Below are 21,737 nucleotides of genomic sequence, written 5' to 3' on the forward strand. Positions count from 1 at the left end.
TGTCTAGACCAAAATAATACATTTTGCTCTACAAGGGCCTGATATCCAGTTACAAGGACATTATATTGATACTGTTCTATGGAAATTTAAAACAAATGTCCTCCTATGTGGATCTCATTTCTCTCAGAAACAAAAATTCAGGTAAAAAAAACACAAAAAAAAACGTGCCCAAATATCAAAGAGAAATTAAAAATGCATGCCATTGAAGAGTTCAGGTCTTAGGAAGTTAAATAAAGCATGCTTCATTCTCCTACTCACAGGGTGTGGAATTCCAGTGCACCTCTGGGTGTTCAGCACTTCTCCCATTTCCCTCCACAGCACCAGACAGGGAGAGTCACACTACATGGCTCAATTCCCACAAGCTCTCTGCCTTTCCAGTCTTTTTATCTCTCCCTCTGACTCTTCCTCTGTCTGTCAGCTGTGCAGGAGGAGGCTGGAGGTGATGGGTCCTCTCTTAGAGCGATAACAAATCCACTGTGCTTCTATTATTGATGAGAAGCCTTAGAGGTGTTTATCGCTCCGTCTTTACTTTACTGAAGAGATGAGCAAACTGATACTTTTACAGGTGGTGAGAGAGCCAGCAGAAGACCAAAACTCCCACAGCACATTTATCAACAAATAAAGCCTAGAAGAACTGAAACTGCCTCCTTGACTACAGCATCTACCGAACAGCAGATGTTTGCAAATAAAATGTATTAATGATGAGTTTTATAATATCCTGACAGAAGGCATCAAAAGATTTGAATCATAATTCTTCTGATTACTGCCTCGCAGACTAAAAACTAAATCATGTCCACAACGATTGTTTCCTGATGCATGAGTGATCGCAGTTGTGTTTGCTCACTCCTGCCTTTGTGAAAGATCTTCCCTCAGGCTAGGAGGGTAGGCTATTTATAGTAGGCTCATTGTTGTTGCTGTTATGGGACAGTGTGTCCTACTTACACTGGGAGCTGATATTACATTAAAGCAAGTGTTGATGTCACAGCTCGTATAAGGAATCATTCTCAAGAGACACGGGCCTGCCTTGCCACTCTTATGCATCTGGAGAGATACGTGTCTGACAGATGCTGCCGACAAGGCAACGATTCACATTAAGCCACCGCAGAAGAGAGGTTATGATTGGATCGGTCAGATCTGACACAGAGTGACCACCTTTGTATGACTGGATACGTTGAATCTAATACGGAAGCAATTTGAGAACACTTGAAGAAACCCTGGATCTAAATTTGAAGGGCAGGGAAAAGCAAACTTCTCTTGATTAATGAAAATGTTCAGCACTGTCACTAAAAATAATCCCCCGCATCAGAGGAAATGAAGACAGATCTGCAGTGAAGGTCAGAGTAAAACTCATAAGGCCTGCAATAATGAGGATCATTATGTAGAGGGCAGAAGCCTTTATACACAAATATCTCAGCGAAGAACAGAAGGCTAAGATGTGCCCAGGATTAATGGTTTAAATGCACACAGCACGCACGCACACGCAGACTACACTTGTGGGCTTAATGTCTTTTGTAACTCTGCTGTGCAGCTGTGTGCAGCGTCTGGAAAAAAACAAAACAACTTTCTGCTGTCAAATTGGTCACTGTTAATCCTTGTGTCTAAAACAGCAGCGTTTGCCAGTAAACACAAAAACGAGCCATGTGACGGTTCAAAAACAGGCTCACATGATCAGATTCTTACATTTAGTAAGAATTTAAGTTTAGACAATCAAAACTACTTGATGACTGCATGATTAGCAAAAAAATCTGCTTCATGGTCAAAGAAACTGTATGCAGGTAAATGATGGGACATGAACACATGTGCTCTGTATGCCTGAATCTTTCCAAGCCTGTTTTCCTGCAGTGAACAGCTCCGTCTGGAGTGAGGAGCCCGTTTGAGTACGGTGGACTCTTCAAGTTCAAGTCATAAAAGGATGGACATTATTATGGTCAGCTATGATAGAGGCCAAAATCATGATCAGTTAAACAAAGTGTTAAGAAATTATCTGCATTTACACCACACAAGGCAGGATGCATCCATTTTTCCAATACATTTACATTTTTCCAATCTTCTGTTTTCCAAATCCATTTTCATCTGGTAAATCAACAGTTTCTGAAAGCCTGTTTTGTCCCAATAATCAAGCCGCATTCAGAGTCTCTTTAAACCACCTTTCTTCACCATTCCAATGCCAGGTTTGAACTACAACAGATCATCTTAAACATGTTTACATGCCTAAATAAGTTACTGCCATATGATTGGCTGATTCTCTCCCAGCTATCATAGGGCGAGAGGTAGGATGTACCCTGGAAGGTCGCCAGTTTGTCGCAGGGCTAACACAGAGGGACAGGCAGTTTTGTTTATATAACTCCAAATTACAACAGCAGTCACCTCAAAGCACTTCATAGTGTAAAGTAAAGACACTACAATAATACAGCGAAAAACCAAACACTACTGTAGCTACATCTACCTTTTGAATACAGTCTATGGGGCAAACTCATCTAATTTTGGCACACCTCATAAACAGACTACAGTGTCTCACTTGAAAGGAAAAAGCTTTAAAAGTAATAAGTGTGCAGTGCAGTCGACAGCTACTCAGTGTTAGCATTACCTTCAGTCTGAGCCTGTGGAGATAACATCAGCAATACTCTACTATTTAGCTTCACGTACCTCAAGAAGGCGTACGCTTAAAAAATCATTTGCAAAATCTAATGTACTCACATGTGCACCAAACTAATCCCCCAAATGAACACTAATGATCTTCTGAGTAGATAGGAAAATTCTCAGTTAACACTCATTTAATACGTTTCTGACAATGAAATATTCTCTATGGTGCAGTCAGAGAGAGCAGCACACATTAGCAAACACTGAACCTGAATCAAGATTCGTGTGGGAAAACTGTAGCCGATGATCACCTAGGAAACAAGGATGAGAGAACTGTTTAATTCCTCCACGTGAATTAAGCCCAAGTGACCTCAAACAACGTGCATACACACACACGTGCGTGCACAGACACACACACAAAACAACAAATAACAAGCCTTAATTTAATGTACCGCCTTGCCTGTTTTAAAATCAGTTCTAAATGAGAGTGTCAAGATCTGAGGCGATCTTCACACGTGCCAAGTGTTTAGGGTAATAATGAAAAAGGAATGAAAAGTGGGGAGTGGACCAAGCTAGGAGAAATGGCGTATTTTACTGGCAGTGTAGCATGAAGTGGCGCTTGCAGCAAAAAGTGGGAAATAGCATGTTTCCTCTTTTAGAAACAATGGAACAAGCCGAATCATGAGGCTGGGGGAAGAGTATATTTCTGAGGCAATCTTAGATTTACTTCCTGATATTCGAGGAAAAGAGATTTGTTTATTTTTTTTAAGCAAGGCTGAATTAGCACTTTGCAAACTGAATACCTGCTCCAGTATCAAGTTGATCCTGTCCACCTCACAGTCGATGAGGAAGCGTTTCTCCTGCCGGCGGTCCATCTCCTCGATGATGCGCCTGTACTCTGTGGGGTCCACAATGTTCCCCACCGAGCGAGCTGTCACCTGCCAGTTATTGGCTACAGCAGACTCCATGATGGCTTGGAGGATTGCAAACCCTGGGGGAACAGAGGGGAGAGAGCTCCATCACACAACTGTCTTTTTGGATTTCAGAGCACACAAGAAGGAAAACGTGCTCAGAATCCCAAACTCCCTGTGCGCTGAAAAAAACAAAAACAAGGATATTGTGGCTTCCAGCAATGGTTTGTAACCATTTATTGTCATACAGAATGTAAACTATTAATTGATAATGCATTGTCAACATGTTTAAACAGTACCAATCATCTTGTAGGCACCGCTTGCAGGGAGGAAAATAAACGTGAGAGAAAATAGCGTGAAGTAAGTAAACAAAGAGGCGCGCTTCAGAGTAAAAACTGAGCTGTACTGGGGCGGCAGTCAAACAGTCTCCTGATACTGAAATATGAACAGCTGCTCGAGTGGATGGCTAGAAGAAGATCTAGGGGAGAGGGGGGGGGGGGGGGTTGTTTGATTTGCCTTTTTTTTACCAGTCTAAATTCTGACAAACGCTCAACACATTTCGCGTAAAGGTAGTAAGAAAAGCTAAAATTTGAGCCGAAATTAGAGATGCTTGGGAGCTCTTTCTTTACACTGCATATGAATTAAACAGACATGCTCCTGTAATTAGGCCTTTCCGGAACGTGCAGGTACAAGATTAATGAGTCTCTTCAGAATTAATATCAGGAACGGCTGCCAAATGTTTAAAAGGATCGTAAAAGAAATATTTGACAGACAAAGCAGATTCAAGAGGCTCCACAAAGAATCCCCACAACCGATTAGCTTAAAGCTGCAGCTCTTATAACAAAGATAGATGCATTATAGAGCATAATTAACCATTAACTGGGAAATGACTGAGCTGTCCCACGCTGCCTTAGCAGTTTGTCATGGGAGGTCATCATTGCTATCTCTTCCCTGGTAGACTGAGGAGTTTAAAGTTGCAGAAAGGACAAACGATATGGAAGAGAAATGTCTGTGTTTCTGCGTATTATAATTCACCCATGAAAGTTGCAATGCAACAGTTTTATATTTTATATTTCTTTAAAAAAAAATCAGGGGTCGCAACAATAAGATATGAAACATGTACCTTAGCAGATGCAGTGAAATAGACTTCCCAAAGGATCCAGAAAGCACAATTGGCAGAGCTTACTGCACCCCGGGATGAATCAGTAGCTGAGGCACATGAAAGAAAGACGCTGAGCTAAGAGTAAGTTGGCTGAGCGGTGACACATTAAAAGCATAGACTGTATATAAAAGAAAGCCACATTGTTATAATGGTGTGTGGTGGTTTACTAAGGAGATTAAGGACTGGTGGTCAGCAGTCATGACAGGGTGCAAAGGGAGTTTCTAAATCAGCTGAAAAAAAACATCAGTGAGTGAGTGACATGGAAATAGAGCATACAGCTGTGTGTTAGCTTCAGAAACACCATGTTTTAGCCAGTTTTTGTGAGTAGAGGGTACAAATCTTAAACCTGAAACACTGTAGTGAAACAGTACACCTTGTTTATAAGATCCCTACTACTAAGCTATGGTGTGGTATTAGTAAATCTGGATTAATAATTGAGGAGATTGAAAGAAAGTATAGGTAATACAAGCTTATTTTGGTTACAGTGGTGCAAGATCTTTTTAAACAGGCTTGTTTGGATGATTGAGGCGAGGTTAAATAAAGTGAGTCATTGCTGCATGCTGCCTTTTTGAACGGATCAATTTGTTGCCAAGCAATCTGAGAGCCCATCAACACATTTGCAGGACGGTTGCAGCAGCTGATTTTTCAGAGCTTCCAGTGCAGCCGAGTCCAGGCCAAAACTTCCTGTTTCATCTGCCATTCATCAGTCACTGTTTACAAAATACAGATACATATTTAAACGAGAAGCACCCCAACAGCGCAAACCTCCGCCAGGGCAGCTCACTCTTTGGGCAGTATTTACTTTTAAGATAATACTACTGGATCTATTCATTTTGTTTTTCTATGTTCTTTTAAGTGTATTTAAAATCTACTCAATCTATTGACCTTAAAAGAAAGATCAGAGGACAAATTTTAAATAATATTTTAAATCTTTATAGCGATATGCTGACATGTTTTTTTTTGTCAATTTTTGACCATTAAAGTTGATCTTGAAGACCTTATGGGCGAATGTAAGCATAATTTAGCTGTTAACGTGACCCGTGATCTACACTCTAATAATATAATTATTCAAAAATGATCAGGTGATGGTTTTAAAACTGCATTTCCACAAATAATGCCCCTGTTTTGCTCTTCACATGAGCTGTTTCCCCGCATGTAACCTAAGCCTGCTCAAGCATGACTTGTCAACACATGAACTCCAAACGCAAACCAGGAAGCTTCCTGTAACAAAATCTTGGTCCTTGCCTACACACTAGCTATCCAGTGACGGTTCATCTCTGTAACAGCAGAACACAAACTGGCTTTGTTTAGATATTTATATAATTCAAAGTTGAAATATTCTTTCTAAATCACTCAAGAATCTCACTCAGTATATTTAAAATATTTTATACATCTTTTGCTGTAGGTAGGAAGACAGGTGACCTTTGAAAAGCCCAAGCTGAAAGATTATGAATAAAGTAAAGATTTGCATCTCTTCATTCTTTAAAGAACAGTACACAGGACACGTCAAAAATGCATTATGGCAGAAGCTTATTACATACTGTACTGAGTCACAACTAATGGGCAGGGAAAAAAAGTGCTGTTTAAGTCAGAGCAGGAACACTTCAGCTGACTGGACTAAATGCATCACATGCTGTTGCCCTTTTCTTTCACAGAAGGGATGAAACTGTTGATTCTAGGAAATGATAGATATTATTACGGGTGCTGAATAAGCTGGTGTGAAATGTGTTTATGTAAATACAAGTGAGTTTCACAGCTTCCACTGCATTTCGTTGCCCTGTACCTGTGCATGTGCAATGACAATAAAGTTGAATTCTATTCTATTCTATTCTCTGCAGGAAGCAGGAATTACAAAAGCTAAATGAAAACTGGTTTTACTCTGTATCCACATCAAGGGACACGCAGCCTAAAAACCACAGTGCATTCAACATCAGGGATACTCGAACTGTTATATCACCTGTGTGCGTGTTTAAACATGTCAGCGCTCTTTAACACTTTAGGTAATTTGTGGTTGGGCTACATGTTCATTTGTAGAGCTACAGGGATCGTAAGATAGTTTACCATGGAGGTTCTTTGAATATTAAACATGGACTTTTAATATTAAAGATTCTTGAATAATTCACTTGTTTTTGCCATTACACCTGAATTTTTAAAGCCAGCACCATGGAGAAATATCATTTGCTTGAAGCTACTTAAATTTGACCTTCACAGCCCAGAAAGATGAATGTGTGACGTTGGTACTAGAAGTCTGTTTTCACATTTATTGTTTATCCAGTGAAGCAAAGTTTCTCAGTCCACCCCCTAATCTGAGTTTAAAAGATTAAGATGCAAATATGACTCTTTAAAGTCAAACTATAGTTTCCAAATTAGTCTGTGAGGTGATTATGATCCAAGAAGAAGAAAAAACGTTTTTCTGCACACTGCAATCTCAACAGGATGTCTCTTTGAAAACTGCAAAAACTCCAGATGCAGACAAATCCCAGCTACTCTATGCAGACACTGTAGGGGTTGGTAAAAACTTGTTTTCTTGTACAGCAGCTCAAATTAACAAATGACAGGGAGTCCCACCATAGTTCTTCTTTTCAGGAGTAACAGCTGAGCCGTTCTCACTGCCAAAATGCTTTTGAGTTTCACTGAAATGTACAAGCTTTTCAAATACCTTCCTCTTTGATAATGATGACCTTTTTTCATGATTTCAAATATACAGTATATTATGTTTCCACAGCTGAAGAAATATACCAGTGTATTGTTTTTTAAGCACTAAAAGGCATCAAAGTTAGTTTACTTAGCATCTGAGACAATAGGCAATATTCTGGGGCTTACTGTGGAACCAGATGCGTGCTGGTCACTGTTTATGATGACAGTGATGTTCTCCATGTGGGCCGTTTGTCAATCAGAACTGCTCAAACACAACATGTCAGTAGTAAGGAGACCACGAGTGGCAATCATTTGCATTTGCATATAGATTTTATATTTCCATGCAGCGATCTGTCTTTTTTTTTTTTTTTTTTTTTTTTTTTTTGCCTGTCCCGTTTGGCTCTTTTGCCATCAGAATTGTTGTCTAAAGGCAAAGAAAGATGCCCAACGGATTTACTTTACCAAATTGACCATCCCAGCCTTGCCGTAATGGTCCATTTGATTCACCTTTTATTGTTTATTTTATTTTCACTTGCTGAATACGGGACAGACTTGACTGGGGGAAAGAAGGGGAGAAAGAAAGAGGGAAAGAGAAACAGCTGAGAAGAGGGACGGGGGAGAAGGGCAAAAAACAAAAACCAACAGAATGAGCAGGAAAAAAAAAGAAATAAAAAATGCATATATCGATCACCTGGATCACCTGCTGAGAAAGAAAAAAGAAAACAAGCAGAAGAGAACAAGAGTAATAGAATAAACAGCATCACAATGATATATGGGAATATGACAGTAAATACTAAATATTAAACATTATTGTGCAGCACATAAGATCAACAGAACACAGTGTGCTTTGAGGTAGGAGCCAAAAAGGGTGTAGTTTGTGGGTGTGATCACCCGTGTGTACACCTGTGAGCATGGACGCACTTGTTTTTTGTTTTTTAAAAGGTTCCTTCATGTAATAATCTGCTAGAGGGTGTGGGGGGGCCACAGCCCCGTCCTTCAGGGCATGAAGCAGGTATGGAGGAGATCAAAACTCCAGACATCCAGAGGCCCCCAGAACACAAGAGACCAAGGAAGACCAACAGAGGGGCAGCTGCGCCACTGTCCCAGAAAGAGCTGAGGAGAGTCCCAGATGAGGGCTCACCCAGCAGCCGCGGAGCAGAAGCCAGGGGGAGTTGCAGTGACGCGCCCGTGAGCTCCGCCGGCAGCCAGCCGCGCCTGAGTGACCGAGCCCCAGGCCGAGAGGCCGGGGGCACCCCACCTCCGAAGTGGCCCGAGCGAGCCCCAGGCTCCAGGCCCCGATGAGCGGCCGCCAAGGAGTGAGCCGGTGTGTACCCAGAGACGGAGCGCCCCCAGAACCTCACGCCCATCCCGGACCCACCCAGGGGCAGCCAGGCTACCAGGTCAGTAACCCACGTCCGTCAGCACAGACCCTCCCCTAGCCCCGCTGCACGCAGCCGCGAGGAAACAGTCACCTGAGAGCCAACAGAGCCCCTAACCGGACATGACCGCTACCCCGGGTTGAGCCCCCCAAGGAAGATGCCTCCGGGGAACCCCCCGACGCCCTAAGCCTGTCCCTACCCCCACACCAATCACAACAGTGAAGGCGGGACCAGACTATGACCCCCCCACCCCCACTAGGTGATGGAGCTGATCAAAGGAGCCCAGAGCAATTGATCTGATGTGGTGGCAGAGGCTGTATCAAGACTAATGTAATCTAATAGATAATTTCTATATTGGTTAGAATTAAGATTATTTTTATTTTTCCAGTTCATGAGGACTGTTTTCTTGGCTATGCATAGGGCAGTGAAAACCATATGGGCGATATTCTTTTCTGAAGTGACATTATCTAAGCTGCCCAACAAACACACTAAGGGGGAAGTTGGAATGTTACATTTCAGACACTTCGATAAGTCTTCACATATCTCGCGCCAAAACTTCTGAACTGGTGGACAGAACCAAAGAGCGTGGATATAATTGTCCGGTGAATTGGTTTGGCAGTGTGAGCAGTTGTTGGTAGACGTAAAGCCCATCTTGAACATCCGATGACCTGTATAGTGCACTCTATGTAGTATTTTGTATTGAATTAATTGAAGACTGGGATTTCTAATTAGATGAAAGGTTTTTAAGCAAATCTGAGACCAGAAGTTTAGGTCTAAGTTAACTGATAAATCCGCTTCCCATTTTGCAATAGGAAGTGATATTGATTCATCTGTTTTAGAAAGCATTCTGTATATTTTGGATAGTAATTTGGGGGTTTTAAGAGTAAGAAATTGAACCACACTTGGTGGTGTTTGTAGTTCAACTTGACCCGGTTTAAATTTCTTTTTTACTATGGATTTAATTTGTTGATATTCTAAAAATCTTTTCTTGTTGATCCCATATTGTGTAACTAGTCTGTCAAATGAAATAAATTCTGTTCCTTCTAGTATATGTTCTAAATATTTGATTCCTTTACCACTCCAATCTGAAAAGTTTATCATATTATTGTTTTGTAATATGTCAGGGTTGTTCCAGATAGGCGTACGTTTGCATGGGATTAATGAAGACGCTGTCAATTTTAGAAACTCCCACCATGCTGTCAGAGAAGCACTGATGTTGATGCTTTTAAAGCATTCATGTCGTTGGATGTTTGAGCTGATAAATGGTAGGTCTGAGATCTCTAGATTATTGCAAAGTGCTTGTTCTACATCTAGCCAAGGTTCATCTAAGAGGGTATGTTTTAGCCATCCTGAGATAAACCGAAGCCTGTTGGCTAAGAAGTAGTGCTGAAAGTTAGGCAGTTCTAGTCCTCCTTTATCCTTGGTCTTTTGTAGTGTTTTTAAGCTTATACGTGGGGGTTTATTTTTCCAAAGGAATTTGGACATACATGAATCTAGAGAGCTGAACCAATCTTACATAAAAGATTGGTCCAATGCAGCGATCTGTCTACAGAGATTCATGCCTGTGTACAAAGTACAAAGGAAATGTGAGCGATGAACGAAGAGTAACTGTAAATAATAATGCAGCAATTAACATGCCATTAAATCTCCAAACTCATAAACGTACAAGAATATTTTCTTACTAAAGAGAGGTAGAGAGGTTTCAAAAGGTTTGTAAAGTGGAGAATTGAATTTTTGGGTCCACTAACACCATTTATAGATTTATCTTTAGCAAATAATCCAGAATACAGATTTGACACCGCCTTTCTAAGGCAGCACTCACTTGTAATGTATAATTTAATCAGAAGTATTGTTGCTTGCATTTCCAACAACAATAACTAGTGGTCCTTATCTGGATCTACCACAGGTTCTTCAGCTTTCTGTTGGGAACATGTAAACTCATGTTCCCAACAGGCCTCCGAAATATTCAGAGCACAGCGACTGGGCTGACACGTTCGCCCTCGCCCTCCCTTCCCCTGCTGGTGACCTTCACAGTGAAGTGCACAGCAGACAGCACTCAGACCAGGTATGGCCTTTAAAGACAAGTGGCTCTCGCTGGGTGCCATCACGTTAGCCACTCTGGCTTCTAAAGAGGCCACCGCGACGTGTGCTCACATGTCTGACGCCGGGCGAGGTTAAGGAATTCGAAAGAGGCATCGTGTCTCGATGCATTGTAAAGACTCTGATGACTGATAAGAGACTGCTGAGCTGACCTCAGTCTGAGCCCAACACTGCTACTGCCTTTATCTGGATTTTTTTTTTTATCAGCTCACATATATATCAAAACTAAAATCTAGCACATTATATCACCGCTGGCAGAAGGGAAATGAAAAGGCAGAAGCTGAGTGTCAGCTCTCCTCCCACAGCACTGAACGCCATAAGCTGGGATATGCATGACATTTTGAAACGTGTTAGTAGCTGCTCAAGAAAAAGGTTTTGGGGGATTTACAAACGATTCCCTTGAGAGTTTCATTTTCTCACACTAAAACTAAGCTGGATAGTTGGGGTTTAAACATTTTATGAGCTGCTTGATGTTTAAGCTATTGAGTATACTTAACAATTAAAGATATGTATAAATAAAGAGGAAGTCCCGAACCGAAGGAATTCAATGATGTGACATTCGGTGCACTCTAGCTTTAAAAACCACAGTGCAAAAAGGAAATCTGAGCAACAAAGGACACCTAAGTCTCTTGGTGAGTATTAACACTGGTGTGATTTATCAGGCGGCGCACAAATGACAGAGTTTTGGTTGACTTTGTAAACAGATGGTACATTTTAAAACAGTCAGCAGGAAGGACGACCATCAAGGGCATTTTACAGAGTCAATTATTCAGCCCTGACCTGAAGAATAATACATATTCAACATCGGGAGCATACTGCCACAAGCCTATTTATAGAGCAAAAAAAATCCTTCTTCCACAAAAACACCAAAACAGCCTTAGTTAGTTAAATATCTCTCCTGTGGCCCCATTGGTGTTATCCTGCTAGAAGCAGCCATCAGAAGATGAGTGCACCGTGGTCATAAAAGAAAGGACATGGTCTCAGGGAGGCTGTGGTGATTAAATGATGCTCTATGCTCTATGCCAAAAAACCACAGATACAAGGCAGGATGGAGCCATTCTTCCATGTTGTTTAGACTAAATTCTGACCCGACCATCTCAATGTTGCAGAAGATATAGAGACACAGAAAAAACGACAATGTTTTTCCAATTTTCTATGTCTGAACTATACCATTAGCTTTATCTTTTTAACTGAGAGGAGTGGCACTTGGTGGTGTGGTCCTCAGCTCCTATAGCCCATCTGCTTCAAGGTTCAATGTGGTGCATTCAGAGATGCTCAGTGGATATTTTCCCTTTTTCAGACAATAGAGATGGTTGTGTGGGAGAATCCCTGTAGATCAGCAGTTTCAGAAATACTAAATCATGCAGTGTTTAAAGACCCTTAAATCACCTTGCTCAGTCTGAATTTTAGCAGGCTGTCTTTACCGTGCATACATGGATAAATGCCCTGAGTTATCAGGTTGATGTAAACAAGACTCCAAAAAATGCAATTAGACAATCACTGTGATTATTGTTAGTGTCATTCTTTTGTACAATCATTGCCAATTAATGTTACTTTAAACTCACATGGGTTACTAGTAGGAAGCCCACAGAGAATTATTGCACAGCTTTGTGTAGTAGCTAGCACTTAGCTGTTTAAGAGGATGAACCTTTCATCAGCTCCCAGCTGAAATCAGCTTTAACAGACGTCAGACGACAAAGGTTCTCCTGAAGAGATGATGCGAGCCCGACCTGCTACATGTTGACATTAGTACCAGTTTATAAACAGCACGTAACTTAGGCAGAGCAGCAAAACAATGATCCAATAACATGAAACGTGAGCTGTCGATGTGCAAAGCAGCGCCGCTATATGCTGTCAGGCCACCATGCCATGAGTACAGTACGGATATTTATGCTCAAGTCTACAAACACAAAAAATTTAGACATTTCACTTTGAGGTTTGTTGACAAATGTAGTGAAAGAAATGCTTGAAGGTGAGGGGAGCTGTTTAAGCAGGCAGCACAAAGTAAAGTTGGCCTGTATGTGAGTTAAACCTGAATATATGAGCTTAATAGCAAACACAGCACCATCGGGATGTAGCCCTGAAAAAAACAAAGCAGGATAGTCAAGTACAATCACTGGTTCACTTTAAATCTCTCTGTAGTTAAGAGAAGTATTTTTCTAGATTAGGACATTTACCAAATATGTTACTTCCTCTGTGAGACACAGCCGCTAAAACGAGCCTGACTGAGGCTCTGCTGACACCTGGCCATGTATTCTTCTTGTCTGTCTCGGGCAGCGGCTCATATGATGGCTGAGCGTGGTGTGCAGTCTCAACTGTGACTCAGTCGTCCCTCCCCCTCCCCGAGGAAGGTGACCTCTTTAAAATTCTCTTGCAGTCATCTGAACCGCGCCGTTGTCACGGGAGGCCCAAAGCTGAGCGCGACACCGAGGGGGAACTCAGACAAAGCCACTGAACCCACTTCTGAGAAATCTCTAAATCTCAAAGCTTATATGTGGCTCTACAAAGAAGACTGCTTTCAGTGGGCAGTGCTCACAGAGCCAGTGAAATAAAAAGGATTAAAGCTGCCAAATGACAGTAAAAGGACACTTTTGAGCACAATTAGCCTAACAACGCCTACTCCAACTGCAGTCCAACATAGATAACAGCTCCCTCTTCCAAATTAGCTGAACTGCAAAGAGCCCTGCACCCCCACACCGCCCACTCCTGCCAAATCCCTGATCAGACCTAATCAAACAGATTATTTCTTATCTAATGACAGCTGCAAAGTTGCTAACAGAACGTCGAGCATTTCTCCTGTTTGCTTTCATCTTTTATGTAAGTTGAATTCACACGTCATTGAATAATTCACAAATTTTTGTTGCGCTTGAAGATGATTCAGGTTCTAAAGCACTAAAAATGTAATATAAAAGACAGCCGGAGTGAGAAAACTAACACAAACACAAAGTGCAGATATTTAAACCACACACAAAGAAATGGATGGCCCATTAGCGAGAGCTGCACTAACAGCCTTGTCTTTTTCTCTCTTAGGCAAAATAAAAATGGCGTTTTCTCTTGGGCAAACATGGAAACGCACATCACATCAATCTCTTTCATAATGCAAAAAGACTACTGTTGTAATGGCCTTGCGTTATCCTGAAAGCAAGTGTCCCTGAAATAGACGAAAGGCATTTGAGAGACACAGAGACAAGAATCGAGGAATAAGCAGAGCAGCTGCCTGATAAAGCAGAGGGGCTCTCTATTAGTCACCTGGTTTCTTATTTGTCCGTGTAAGGTGGTAAGGTTAGAGCAGATTACATATGACAAATTGGATGTGACAGAAAAAGATGGGAGGAAGCTCCAAATTCGATGAAGTCAAAAGCGTTCGGTGCATCTGACAGCATTTCTGACAGCGCTTGTCCCTCTGACACGGGAGAAACACAAAGACTTTGCTGACTCCTCTGTTCCTTCTCTCACAGCTCCATACACTTTTATTTCTTTCCCACTCATTTGAAGACGAGGCTATTCCTTCATCTGTGAGCAGCTGAGATAACAATGTTGAATTGCGGAGGGAAGAAAAATCTGTATTTTTGCCCAAATATGCTTCTGAGCTGCTCACCCTGTTTCCTCCCTGAGCCGGCAGGAGTGAACAGACAACGAAAGCAGGATAAGTGGAATCACACCTGGTCTTTAAGGTACTGATTTCTCTCTGATTCAAGAGGCAGAGAAGTAGAAGTAAGCACTGATTATGTATTGCCATCAGTAACAGATATGATAAATATGACTGATCGAGCTTCAGGTTGCATACTAACAAAATTTCAAGGGTTTATAAAACAAACGTGTGAGAGCAGTTTTGTTACATGTATGGTGTTTGTTTGTTTGTGCTAGACTTTTATTTCCTGACAAATTTCACTGTTGTTCACAGCACCCTGTTATGCAAGTGCACACTGTGACATCACAAAGCAGTAGACCGCTGTTAGAAGCATGTTCATCACGGGTTACTGAACCCCAACCTTATCTATTTGTGTTATTACCCCTCAAAAAAACAGTCTTTGTCACAACAAAATGCGCAACCCTGTGACAAAATAACAGTACAAACACAATGTTTGAGTTTTGGGGGGAATATCCCACAGCTAATTAGGTTAAGCGGCAACAAATTAGTAACATGACTGGATACTAGTCAGTCATATTATGAGATTTCATAATATGATAATATCATTACAACATTCAGAGAACTCCAAGAAACATCTATATGGTTGGGGCAAAGTCAGAAAACACTGTACTGAATGTCACAATTCTGTAGTGGAAGTCATTATTTAGCTTCAGAAACTCAAGTCAGCATCAACAAAAGCAAGTTAGAACTCATAAACAAGCGTAAACAGCATCTAGAAACATCGGCGCCTTCTCTGGGTGCTCACCTAAGATCGATGGGAACATGGTCCTGTGATCTGTTGTGAAATGAACATAACAGAACACGTTTATAAGGTGGTACAGGTCCATAAATGGTACAAACAGGCCATTTTAGGCCTTTCAATGGTGGTAGCTAAGAAAAACGATGACATCATAAATCTGATGTAGGTATTAGATAGGTAAGAACCTTCAGGGGCATATGATACTTTATGTATTATAAGATTTCCCACATACTATATACAACAAATAGAGCCGTTATTAATTCATGTTTTTCTTAATATAACGAGAACATCTGCTGAAAAATCGAGTTTATTTGTCCGGCTTGTGTAAAGGCATCTGTAGACAGCTGATATTCTAATTTGCTCGCATGTTTATTGCTGAAACAGTATGAAATATAAAGAGATGGACAACAGAAGAATGGATGAAGCTAACATGACACAGTACAACTTTTATTACAGAGGGGATGAGGAGCTGTCCAAGGTCTTGCATCAGCAGGACCTTGGACAGCTCCTGCATTAACATCACAAAGTACAGAACTCTTTCTTCTTACACTAGAAAATTCACTGCTTTCACTACCTGCAAGTACCTGAAATATATATCTATGGATGTAAAACTAAAACCCTTTCCTAACGTCTCTTACAAGTATCCATTCTTGCCACTTTAGCAGTTTGTAGCCGCTAGACTGATACAGTCACGGGCGGCTTTGTCAACACATCCTGGCAGACGTGGCAGAGTGGTTTGTCAGTGATGCTCACAGAGAGTGATTTGTAATGAGCAGTGCAACTCCATTTTTCGAGCAAGGAACAAAGATTTAAAGTGACGCAACGGCTTCTAGTTACGTAATGACTTTCTCAGGGTTACTGTAGCTACAGTAGTTAGCTACAGTCTGAGTACTGCAAGTCTGTCAGGCCGTCTGTTCAAAAGCGATCTCTTTATATTTGAAAGCAACAATGTCCACTGCATAACGCAGCGTCTAAAACCCCAAACTCACCTGTGGTGAGAAATGAAAGCAACACATTTATACATTTTCCTCCTAAACAGGCGAACTCCCCAAAATGTTTAATACACCGAATTAATAATTCACGTACTTCAGTTTTTGTGGGTATAAAAGAGTCGACGCTGCAGTACTGAGCAGAAAGTCTGCAGCTTACATTTCCATCGGTGTTGTTTTCAAGCTGCGCTGCCTCTGCATGCGTGGATGTGCAAGGATCAATTGGTGCCATTTTGGGCGTCTGGCAGAGCGGAGGTTCGGTTCAGGCAGAAACACTCAGACACAGCCAACGCCTCAGCTGTGTCTTCCCAGTGAATGCACAACGCCCTTTGAGGTTTTCACCAATGAGGTCACCGCCAAGTACACACACATACATGCACCACGCATGTAGCATCCAAACTGCCTTTCCAGATAAATACCAGCCTTAGCTGTAAATCTAAAGGAAATTGAGTCCACGCAATCTAAAGCTTTTTCGACACTCACTCTGCAAAGCCACATTTATGAGCAAGCTGCAAAAGAAAAGGAAAAAAGCGCTGTTCAAGTTTAAACAATCCGTTATATTAATGTTATAAATTGCTATTATGATTTCAGAGATCCTATCTGACAGAGGAGATTCTTACAGTGTTAGCCTTTTTTTATCTGCATGTCTTTGTTTTTCAGCGCCCTCTAAAACAAACAGCCTCACAGAAGAGCACGATATTCTGCCACACGTGTGCCTCACTTTCACATTCACTACGAGGCCTAATAGAGTCCTTGAACGGGGGAGGAAAGAAGCTCTCTTGAAGTAGAAAAGCTTGACTGATGAATCTCTGCTTCAGTCCCAATATTATTGTCTGGCAGCAAAACAGTGGTTACTCACAGATGCGGGAGGGGGGTCTACACCTATTGATATGTGTCCATCTCAAAGTGAAGCTGCAGTAAGGTGTTCACAGAGTGGAACAGCTGCGTGGCGCCGTCCTCTCCCGCTCTCCCATTCTTTGTTAATGAGCCTGTGTGCCGGGCTGCTGAGTGAAGCTCTTTAGCAGTGCGCAATTAATCAGATGTTTCCTTGCAGAGAAGAAACCAAGCAGACATTCAGCAGCAGGGCAGTGTGATTACACATCGAAGGCAAATTGTCCCCGCCATCTACATTTGTCACAGCGGCAGGAGGAGAGAGCCGCGGTTAATGTTGTTAGATGCTACTTCTTCATTTTGATGGCCGCATAAGGAAATTAAGATCCAGTTTGCATTATGTAGAGTTCATGAATCAAGAGAATGATAGTCAACAATGAGCATTAGATTGCACAGTCAGATCTCATACAGGTACCTTTACTGAAGCACTGTACTTAATTACAGTTCTGAGGTACCTTATTTGGTTACGTCTGTTTCAGGATCAGTGATTCCAAAACAATATCACAGGCTGCGGAATACATAAAAATGGAAATACAGTAGATCAGCTACACCCTGTATCTAACTGAAATGGATTAGGTGCCTTCGCGGATGTGCAATTTATCCATTCCATGTGCACTAATGCACCCCTTTACCGTCACAGAGCCTGGCTTTAGGACTGGCACTAATAGCTGGACAGCGTGATTTCTCTATTACCTCGTGTGCTCATGAGTTCCAAAAAGAATTTCAAATTTTGGTTGGTCAAAAAAAAAGTTTTCTACTTTGCTTCGGTCGATTTTAAATGACCTCAGGCCCAGAGAGAGTGGAAGCCTTTCTAATTGTTGCTTATGGATTTTTGTTTTTCCAATGAGAAGAAGACTCTTCCATTTTTCGATGCAGTGAAGAACTGTGTTTACCGATTCTTGAAAGTGATTTTCAGTACAGTCACCAATACAGAGTCTGTTTTTAATGCAGGCTTTCCTAATTTCTGGCCTTCTCCCTTGCATATAAAGAGTCTCTGAATAATTTAATGGCTTTGCGTATCCTATTTTTATACATTGTGCAGTCGGATATAAAGTAAAGTTATTTTTAAGTTATTAAACTATTTATCAGTGCAGCCTTTTACAGATTGAGAACCCTTCGCCATCTTTATTTCTGAAAGCCTTTCTGTGATGCATTATGGCCTTTGGATATGTTTTTATGTATTTGTATTGTTTATGTGGTTTTTAAATATTTTTTATATCTTATATTTAACAATCAAAGTTGAACTGTATCTCTGCTGACATTATCTAATGTCTTCTTAGAGCTAAACAGTTGGGACCATTACAAAAACTGCTGCTTAAGGCATTTAGACAGCAAAACAAAGATTCCTCTGACTTAAAATCAGCTATTAGAAACACATTTTATAGCTGATATTTTCGTAGTAATAAATTTTTGGCTCATCAGCACATTATACAAATTTTGTAAAGTGTAATAACTTTGACAAACACCACCCAGCAACTCTTTTTAACTGGCATGAACGACATATTGCGCTTTATGATGAATATGCAATTTATTGTAAATAAGCCAAACATGAGAAAACCTGGTGAGGAGCTTCTCTCTGCGCCCAGTTGGTAACATCCAGATGTTCATCAGTTCAAAAGGTCTTTGCTTGCCAGCAGCCATTAGTCTATTTAATGAGGACAATTCAGAGCCAGTACATCCAGGATAAATAGGTGATGCTGCACTGTAGCAAATAAACTTGTACGTAATGACTCGTGTGCATAAAAGTGTGTAGTCTGTTTTCCGCTTTGTTGTGCTCCTCCTGGTGCTGCGAGGCTTGCTGCACTTCTCCTTTTGTATCAGTTCAGTTTATGAAGAAATCACTTCATCGAAGGAGACGTGGGTTGCATGAAACAGTAAGAGATGCCAGTAAAAAAAATAAATAAATAAAGAGAGACTCCACTCGTGGTTTAGACTTATTGTGCATATGTCAGTTAAACTAGTTTAGATCAGCACAGCACTGCTGTCACAGGAAGGCATCTCCAACATGAAAGTGAAGCCGAACCTATTTGATATTAATAGCTTTCAAAATTTGAAATTTTAATATATTATGAATGGCTACAGTGAGTGGTTTCCCTGGGCATTTTTATTTTCTGTTACATTTAAAATCCCATCATACAGATATAGCTTTGATGAGTAGTTATGCCCTCGGGCTGCAATGATTTAAAAAAAAAACCAGCAAATCTACTTTTAACAAATGTATGCTCTTTTTGCATTCGATAATCAAGTTGATCAAGAAAGACTAGTTTTGGTATGAAATGCTTAAATTATTATTAAATCTATTAGCTCAATCAAAATGACTTTTTTGGGGGGGGGGGGTAAAAACTCACTTAACTCACCAACAAAGTAAGCATTAGAAGATTAGAAGGAAAAGCTGTAGCAATGGCTAACAACTGCACACTACATATGAAGTCCCAATCCTGACTGCAGGCAAAAGGTGTCTTCATGACTAGAGGCTTGGTCCCATTACTAATCTGAGATTATGCGACCAGGATGGAGGTCAGTTGTTGAAGTATTTTTGCATAGTAGACACACAAAAATAGTACTCATGTCAATTTGTGTTCGAAATAGAGAAAATTGACTGACTAAGAACCAAAAGCAGCACCACCTTGGGTCTGCAGCCAGTTTCACAATAAGTTTTTTTCTTTTAATATAATTGCTACTGATAAATGTTTGTGCATTCTTATTTTAGCCTGTTCAAAGTTGTCCCAACAGGAAACTGGTCATGCAGACGTGAAGAGTGACTCAATTCTCGGCAGGTGAGAAAACCTTGAATTTTCTCTGCACAGCTCATCATTTGAACAATAGCATCAAGCTAAAAATAGCTACAGTTTCCTTGCTAGCACAGAGCCTGCACTGATGGTGTCGAAGCTTTATCAATCTGACATGAAGTTTAATAAAATACAACTTTAGCAACCAAACTATAAGCATAATTCACCAAACATAGAAGAACTCATTATAATAGTACACAAGCAGTTTATGGAGACAGGACTGAACATTACAGTTAGCAGGGTTGTCCTCCAAAGGTCTCCAAAGTTAGCCTAGCCGAGTGGATGAGGTACCCCGTGTTGAGCTAAGTTGGTAATAAAAAAAGTTTCTTTCTGTTTTTTTTTAATTAAAAATTACACAAAAAGAGACAGCAAAGACTGTATGACCAAATTAACAAAGGAACACAACAAAATCTAAAATTCGGTCACGTGTATAGAACATAAGTCTAATAATTTTACCCCAAATACACTTCTTTTCAAAAAAATAGCTGGCTTTTTTATTATGAAATGTTTAAACAGTCAGACAAGTATACACAGGGCAGGGCTACACCATTCATTAATATTATTAATATTCACTTACCATAGACAGGAGCAACAATTTTGAGAGGCTAATAGAACATCCCAGCACTGTTTTAATGGCTCCAATTTGTAAGTTGACTTGAGGCTGTTAAGGTGTGCCCCATATACAGTGGGGCAAAAAAGTATTTAGTCAGCCACCGATTGTGCAAGTTCCCCCACTTAAAATGATGACAGAGGTCAGTAATTTGCACCAGAGGTACACTTCAACTGTGAGAGACAGAATGTGAAAAAAAAAATCCATGAATCCACATGGTAGGATTTGTAAAGAATTTATTCGTAAATCAGGGTGGAAAATAAGTATTTGGTCAATAACAAAAATACAACTCAATACTTTGTAACATAACCTTTGTTGGCAATAACAGAGGTCAAACGTTTACTATAGGTCTTTACCAGGTTTGCACACACAGTAGCTGGTATTTTGGCCCATTCCTCCATGCAGATCTTCTCGAGAGCAGTGATGTTTTGGGGCTGTCGCCGAGCAACACGGACTTTCAACTCCCGCCACAGATTTCCTATGGGGTTGAGGTCTGGAGACTGGCTAGGCCACTCCAGGACTTTCAAATGCTTCTTACGGAGCCACTCCTTTGTTGCCCGGGCGGTGTGTTTTGGATCATTGTCGTGTTGGAAGACCCAGCCTCGTTTCATCTTCAAAGTTCTCGCTGATGGAAGGAGGTTTTGGCTCAAAATCTCACGATACATGGCCCCATTCATTCTGTCCTTAACACGGATCAGTCGTCCTGTCCCCTTGGCAGAAAAACAGCCCCATAGCATGATGTTTCCACCCCCATGCTTCACAGTAGGTATGGTGTTCTTGGGATGCAACTCAGTATTCTTCTTCCTCCGAACACGACGAGTTGAGTTTATACCAAAAAGTTCTACTTTGGTTTCATCTGACCACATGACATTCTCCCAATCCTCTGCTGTATCATCCATGTGCTCTCTGGCAAACTTCAGACGGGCCTGGACATGCACTGGCTTCAGCAGCGGAACACGTCTGGCACTGCGGGATTTGATTCCCTGCCGTTGTAGTGTGTTACTGATGGTGACCTTTGTTACTTTGGTCCCAGCTCTCTGCAGGTCATTCACCAGGTCCCCCCGTGTGGTTCTGGGATCTTTGCTCACCGTTCTCATGATCATTTTGACCCCACGGGATGAGATCTTGCGTGGAGCCCCAGATCGAGGGAGATTATCAGTGGTCTTGTATGTCTTCCATTTTCTGATGATTGCTCCCACAGTTGATTTTTTCACACCAAGCTGCTTGCCTATTGTAGATTCACTCTTCCCAGTCTGGTGCAGGTCTACAATACTTTTCCTGGTGTCCTTCGAAAGCTC

At 41.1% G+C, this 21,737-nt stretch overlaps 1 protein-coding gene across 3 annotated transcripts in view; it reads right to left on the reverse strand.

The window, feature by feature from the left end:
* Positions 1-21,737, reverse strand: part of LOC308387328 (glutamate receptor 3-like) — a 78,912-nt gene that overhangs the window by 37,640 nt on the left and 19,535 nt on the right. For all 3 annotated transcript variants that reach the window (XR_013969925.1, XM_080867282.1, XM_080867281.1), the window contains one exon: positions 3,384-3,571. Coding sequence is in view for 2 of the 3 variants with exons in the window: in XM_080867282.1 (XP_080723408.1) it covers positions 3,384-3,571 (188 nt within the window). In the remaining variant the exon portion in view is untranslated. The remainder of the gene's footprint in view (positions 1-3,383; positions 3,572-21,737) is intronic.

Source organism: Rhamphochromis sp. 'chilingali' (assembly GCF_963969265.1).
Source record: "Rhamphochromis sp. 'chilingali' genome assembly, chromosome: 19".
Classification (NCBI taxonomy): Eukaryota; Metazoa; Chordata; class Actinopteri; order Cichliformes; family Cichlidae; genus Rhamphochromis; species Rhamphochromis sp. 'chilingali'.